We start from the raw sequence: 7877 nt of genomic DNA, 5'->3' as shown, positions 1-7877 counted from the left end.
ATATATATATATATATATATATATATATATGCTATCTAGGTAACCACAAGGTTTAAAATGGGTCTGAAATCAATAATCTCAAGTAGCCAAAACTTCGTCCTTAATATTTAGATTTTATGATGTGAGTTTTGAAATGGAAGAAGAATTAATTAACAGCGATATCTTATTTGTTTGATAAATATCAACGTGGAAGACAAATTTCTTCATTCAACACTCGAATTTCTTTAATTGCAAATTGGGTCTAACGAATTTTTCCACATGGTATCCAGTGATTTCAATGGAGACCACCCTCATGAAAAAAAAAATCTGGAAATAATTCACACAACACATCAATTTGAATTATTTAAGTCTTCAGCGCCGAAAACCTAGCTACCTTATCCAACCATCACTAATGATTTGCAGATCTATATGGATAAATAAATATATAATTAATTAGGTCCGATTTGTAATTAACCCCTTCAAGCTACTCAATAAACGAGCTCATATATGAGTGATTCCGGCCGGGAAAAAGGGCTTAGAATGCAATCAATCACACAGTTTATAATATCTTCATAACTATAGCATATGCCTACCCCTTCCTAACCATTTAAGATTATCATTAATCAAATATGTATTAACCAAAATTAATCAAGTGGTGGGTATAATATATATGTTAAAAGCACTTCTTTATGAAAAGCTTTTTGGTTAGAGTTTGATTTCATCACCATGAATTTATATATTTTTTAAGCTCATTTATATGTATGTGCTTAACAGAACTGCATAACATTAAGGTTTAATAATTGAAAGTTCTTGTAAAGCTATAAGTTAATCAAATGAAATCACATTGATATTATTTAAATGACAGAGATATGTATGCATGCATAATAGTTATGAATTTGAGATTTCTAGCCACGATAAACATACGTCATAATTCAAATTTAAGCTTTTATCATTAAGAGTGATCGATGCAGAGTAAAACTTTCAAGAATGATTTCACCCTTAATCAAGCATGGAGAAGTAGTCACAAGTATGGACTCGTTGAAGAAAACTGTTTAAATTCATGTTTAAATAGCTAGAAATTCTTCTACACTGAGGGAGAAAAAAAAAACTTTCTCTTATATATTCTTGCCCCCAGTACCCATTATTAATTTTTTAATCAATAAATTCTATGCCGAAAATGTCTTTGCTTTAACATTTTTAAGGTATTAAACAAAGCTCACAAGACACTGATAATTATAACTTGGTCAATTCCTATATTTAACGAGACCCTAATCTTCATAAAATCCTAACTAAGTATATACAATGTTATGGTAACTAGTTAAACCAACGACTCGTGTTTGAGAGATGAAATTGAAAGTAGAGGGCAACTAAGAAGTTGGTGATGGAATGAAAATAGAAAGGAAAAATGTGTGGTTAACAAGCTGGAAATTACTGCTTCGTGTTAAACATTAAGTCATCTGAAACACGAGGCTATAACAAGTGCATATGTTTGTTTGAAATCTGAATCCCTCAAATTAATTAAAAGAAGAAAACAACGGAACAACTCAAGACATTATACATCAGTCATATATCATATACATGGCTCCACAAAAGAGAAGGATCTCAGAGAAAAAAATGAAAAACCAGTGAGACTTACACTAAGAAAAACACACATCCTTGGCAGCAGGAAAAAAACAGCAACATATAAATTTGTGTGAAGTACATGAAATGGCTGACCTGAATTCAACAACGCGTACATCTTCATCGATTGGCAACATCTAATGATATATCAATTAATCTCACATTAGATTAAGATGTAAGAGACAGTAACAAAGGTCGAAAACGACTCCGTTTTGGAGCGATGATCAAAATGGTGAACGTGAAGCTGAGTTTCCCGCCCAACCATCCACCGGGAACTGAACATTCATGGGCAAACTGAAGAAAGGGAGTCCCGAAGAAGGATCAGGAAAAGGGTTATTGTTAATAATATTATTATTACTATTATTTCCCACACCGCCACCACCAGATATCTGAACCTGTTCCTCTTCTTCTTCTAACGGTAAACGTTCATAAGCCACGTTCGTGAACGACGCCGCGATCACAATCACCGGTCCCGCCGCGGTCAACTCTCCCACCACACTCCCGCCCACCACCTGCCCCTGTCCTCCGGCCAGGTATACGCTCAGACTTGTCGCTCCCGGTGGCGCCGGCGGAGGAAGGAACGATCCCGCCAGCGACAGTATTTCGAACCTCCCGTGAAGAGTCACCACCGCCCCCGACGCCGCCGGCTGCCGCAGGGTCACATTCGTCACGGTGCCGCTGCCGCTCAAAATACAGATCCCGCGCTGCCGCCGCCGCGCGTAACTAGCGACGCTGTCGAACACGTCGCAGCCGCTGCCCACCTCGAGGATGTGCGCGCGGAGCGTGTTGGCGCTCTCCCTGGTGATGATCACCGGCGGCTTCGGCTTGTTCTTCGACCCTGGCGGCCGCCCTCTCGGCCGCCGCCCGACCAGGTCGCCGGGGCTGGCTTGTTGCGCCCCATCTTCGGTGGAAAAAGGGTCTGACTGTTTGTCGTCTTCCTCGGGTTCGTGGTGGTGGTGGTGTTGGTTGAAGTCTGGTCTTTGGAGACTTTGAACGAAGCGCGAAGCCGTGCCTAAATCCAAACCAGCCATAGACATAGACACATGAAAGGAAGAGAGAGGTATTGAATTTTTATTGAAAGAAAACGAACAAAAATAAAAAATGGTAGTTTATTGTTTTGAGGTGTTGATGTTAATAAATAGTAATACTAGGAGCGTGTGTTCTTTTTCACTTGCTTTTGGTTATTGTTATTTTAAGGAAAAGAGGTGTTATGTAAAGAAATAAGATAATGAAGAAGAGGACAGAGGTAGCTTGTGTTGTGAAGAGAAAGAGAGTGAAGGAGGATGAAGTGCAGGGAAAGAAAAGGAAGAGAGGAGGAAGAAGAAGAAGAATGAAGGAAGAGAGAGAGGAGACAGAGACCTAAAACGCAGTCATTTGTTTGGACAACAAAAAGTTTAAGGAATGGACGTAAAATAATACTAATAATTGGGTGGCAAATTCAATCTTCCTTATTCGAAAGGACGATGGTGGCATGGGAGAATAGGTTGCGAGTGATCGTCACTCCAATCCCCGGAGCGTGCGTGCTACGCGATCCTAAATTCATTATTGGATAAATTAGTGTACTCAACCTTAATTACAAATAATTATTCAACTAATAATAGATTTGGATACATAGATAGATAGATACCCCTTACCCAAATATTCAACCCCGAACTTGCTGTGTGAGTTCTGAAGCTTGAATTTGGAGTTTTCTTTGTGGCAAACTATTTTGTGTAACCTTTGGTTTTTTCAGAAAATGGAACCTAAATTGTAAGAGGCACTAGACATCGACAACAGTGGTGTTATTTCATTTGTTCGGCCATCTAACAACAACAACTTTGCCTCATGTTCAATCCTTGGACCAACAAACCTAATGAAAACATTAATCAAAGGTGGAATAATCCACTTCTCTGCAGGGACTATCATGCAACATCATAGTCGTGGATGCGACTTTAATAAAAATTTATGGTTGTGTGTACTAAATATGCTGAAGCAAAATATATTATTGTCTACTACATGATTTATCAATTATTGCACTTTCCATATCAAACATAAACTGTGACGGTTTAAGAAACTCCACATGAAATGCCCCTGAACTCGATTAACCTCACTATCAAAATGAATTTTAATGTCTTGTAAAAAGTTGCAAGGGAATTAATTAGGAGACATGAAAATCACATTAAAGTTTTATAACTACATTTTTCTTCTTATGTTAAATTGTTCATCCATCCAATTCAATTATCTTAACTCCATTTCATAACCATAAGATTTGTTACGAACTTTGTATTTGGATGGTAGCATGTTTTATAAAGTACACAAAATGAAAATTATTGCAGTAACATTTCTGACGATTTTATCTTACTTCAAAATATATCATAAAACATTCATTTCTCTAAAATTCAAAATTGTTTAGTCATCCACATTTTACATATTATATACGTCATTTTTAATTTTAAACCGGGTAAGTGTTATTCCAAATATAACAACAAATAATGTTGTCAAAGATTTATCATTTTTAATATCTTTGTTTTCTAATGCTTTTGTGATAATTATCTAATATTCACAACTAGTGTTCGGCAAAAGATTTCCATCTCATAGAATAAAAATAAAAATAAGCATTAGTGTCATTTACCGATGCTAATAAGTAAAAATTAACATTAGTTACCCAATGGCTTTAACATAGACTTTTGAAGGTAGAATCTAAATAACATTAGTTTAACTGATGCTAATTTATCATTGATTGTTAAATTGATGTTTTTAATTAAAGCAATTTAACATCGGTTAAATTGTTGTTAATGTTTTTTTTAATTTACTTAATTTAGTATCAGCAACACTCACTATAATCTATTTTTAATCTTAATTTAATTGTGTCGGTTTGAACGATACTAATGAAACTAATTAAAAAAAGAAAAATCTTGTACAAATTTGAGTGAAATGAAGAGATAAATATGAATGTAGGAGACCATAGAGAAGAGTCTGAATGAAAAAGATGTGTACGAATGAAGGTGATAAGAGTAGATAAAAGAGATGAGTGTGGAGAGATTTATATAAAATTAAAATAGATAAATTCTAACTCAAGATTTTTCATCTTTAACTCTAGTTCTGTAAATTAAAAATATTGGATTACTCTTATTCATTGTCACAATAACTCACCAATCCAAAAATATATATAGGTCTTGATTTAGTCTATGATAAATAAATATAAATACAACAATAAATAGTTAGTGCCGCAACAAAATTAACTAAACTAACTTTATTAGTGTTCCACATTAAATGGACTCTTTAATGTAAGCTAAATTGACACTAATATACAATAACACAAATATTTATTTACTAAAGAAATTTAAAAATTTAAAAACTTTTAAGCTTTTTATATTTTTTCTTTTTTGAAAATAACTTTTTACATCTTGTTAGAGTTGGCTTAGCCGGTTCGAATATTAAGCAAATTTTATAAGCATTCTAAGATAACACCAGCACAAATATTTATTTGTTAAAAAAAATTAAAATATATTTTACCTTTCCTTAAGACATTAACTTTTTTACATTATTTTAGAGTTGACTATGATAAATTATAATTTAACTAATACTTTGGAAGTTAATTTTATGTAATGTAAAAACATATGTGAAGTTTTTCTAAATTAGCAAGAGTTACTCAATAGGGTTATAAAAAATCTTGAAACCACAACAACGCCTACATTGGTTAAAACACTCTGAATTCGTTGTTGACATTTCACTACATCAAGTATTTAAACTCAAAAGTATATTTTACCTTTTTTTTTTTCAGGAAACAAAATGGCACACGATTATAATCACAATTCAAATGTCAAAACTTGCAACAATACATCAGATCCAAATTAGTCATATGCGTAGTCAAAGAAAATGCATGCCGACATGTCACTTTATATATATATATATATATATATATATATATGATCTCAAATATAAGATTCATAGATTTAATTGTACTATTATCTAATAATCAATTTTATAGTAGTCACTGTAATAATCAATTTAGATACCAATTTAACAAATAAAAAAATTATTAGTTACTAAAATAATCACAATTATGAATAAAAAATTATAATCGATACTTAACTTGGTTTTTAAAATTTAGCTACCAAAGAAAAAAAATGGTTGCTAAACATTATCTATTAAGATTTTCTCTACTAAAGAAATTAGTTTATAAATTAGTCTTTAATTAATTAGTGTTGGGAATAGTCCAAATGTGAGTCAAAAGTTTCATATTGGATAAAATAAACAAAGTTAAACACTATATAAGAATAAAGACTCATAATACAATTGTCTTAAGGTTTTGATGTAAAACTGATATCAAATGTCTTATATGTATAAAACCAATGTCAATATCTCAATATGACTATTTTAATAATCAAGAATTTTTTTATTTTTTAAATTGATATCTAAATTTATCAATAACTAATAATTTTTTATCATTAGAATTATTTTTTAATGAAATATTTTATTGTATGGATATTTAAATTTTTAGCATAAATGCAAATAAATTTTGAAAGTTAAAATTTCCTAAGCATCACAAGACAGGCACTAAATGATTTAAAAGTAGTAAAGATGAATAGAATGTGTGGATGGGGTTAGCTGAGAACAGTTTTGCATGAATTAAGGGATGTTGTCTTTAGGAGGTTGACATGAACCACGGTTTATGTAATTTAAGTTGACCATACGGAAACTTCTACTGCGGCCACCCAAGTTACTAACTCCACCACATAATTCTAATTACAATTATGAATTACTAATTAATAATTAAGAGACAGTTTGGAATGATGCAAGTGGGTGTGCTTTGTCACTTCCAACTGCACAATTTAACTTCATACTCTTCTTAAAAATAAATATTTGTAAATTATTAACTAAGAATCTATCTTTATGAGATGATGGAAAATTTTATTCTACTCATATATAATTGCTTTTTTTTTTCTTTAAAAAAAAAAACACAAGGTTATTAAATGCTTGTAATCCCAACAGACTTTATTATAGGTTTTAGCATTTTATAAGGCCAGCTTGAATTTAATTCGATTTCACACTTAATTCAATTTCATATAAGGACTGACTTTTTGCGGTAATATAGAACAAAATAATAGATAATTAAAGATTTTTATGTAAACAAAATTCAATTTTAATACCTAAATATGTATTTTTTTTAAGTATATAAAAGCTGCTTTATGCACAATTTTTTTTACCATCATAAAAATATTTTTTAAATATCAAAAATAACATTTTTCATTTTACCTCTTACATTAATAATGATAAGAATATAAATGTGTATAATCTGGATATAATACTATGTAGTCATATTTAAAAAAACAAATACATGTACCCGGTTCCATAATATGAGAGTAAATTGGTAATCTTGTATTACTTAAATATCTATATAGTCATATTTACCCACTACTCACATTTTACTTATGTATAAAGTCAATAATTAATAAAAAATACTATAAGATTTTACTTATGTATAAAGTCAATAATTAATAAAAAATACTATAAGATTTTACTCGTGGTATAAGTACTCAGACGTCTGACTTTTGTAATTTTTTATTTATATTTTACCTCTTGACAGCTTAAAAATAATAAAGTTATTCTAATTAAATATTAATTTAGCAAAATATAATAGCTATGAAGGTGTCCATTAAATGCGTTAAACATCGTTTTTTTTGTAAAAGCAAAGTCGTTAAAATATTAAAATCTTTGTCACATAAGCTAGTTATAAGAAAGTTCGTTTATAAAACACAAATACTTTTTATTAAACAATATATTAAGCATTCTACCTTTCTATTCTATTTTTAATCATTTTTTAAAATTATTTAAGGATTTTTATATTATTCATATTTTTAATATAATTTTATTTAACTATATTACAATTACCATAAAAAATATCTCCTTAACAATTTATAAAATAAAAAAATATTAGTTATTAAAATTTTCAATATTATAAATAAAAAGTTATAATAAATCATTAAATAGGTCTCATCAATTAACGACCAATTTATAACCTATGTTGATATCGTTGCTTTTGCTAACAAATTCTTCTTTCAGCCAAATTTTAGTAGCTAATGTTTAATAACTAATTAACTTTGGTAGTTAAAAGTTTGGTAACTATTTTAAAAACTAATTTAGAGACCTATTATAATTTTTTATTCATAATAGTGACTATTTTAATAACTCATAATTTTGGATTAAATATGTTTTCGGTTCATTATTTTTCACTAAAAAGTGAAATTAATTCCTTGTTAAAAATTTTGACCAATTTAGTCATTCATCTCTAAAAA

At 30.3% G+C, this 7877-nt stretch overlaps 1 protein-coding gene across 1 annotated transcript; it reads right to left on the bottom strand.

The window, feature by feature from the left end:
* Positions 1–1392: 1392 nt before the first annotated feature.
* On the bottom strand, positions 1393–3020 carry LOC114171258 (AT-hook motif nuclear-localized protein 23-like). Its single transcript, XM_028056400.1, has one exon. The coding sequence runs from the start codon at positions 2634–2636 to the stop codon at positions 1824–1826; it is 813 nt and encodes a 270-aa protein (XP_027912201.1). The 5' UTR covers positions 2637–3020; the 3' UTR covers positions 1393–1823.
* Positions 3021–7877: the final 4857 nt, after the last annotated feature.

The sequence above is a fragment of the Vigna unguiculata genome, chromosome 2, assembly GCF_004118075.2.
Source record: "Vigna unguiculata cultivar IT97K-499-35 chromosome 2, ASM411807v1, whole genome shotgun sequence".
NCBI lineage: Eukaryota > Viridiplantae > Streptophyta > Magnoliopsida > Fabales > Fabaceae > Vigna > Vigna unguiculata.
Note: the sequence above shows the minus strand (reverse complement) of the source record. Positions and strands in the feature narration are given on the sequence as shown.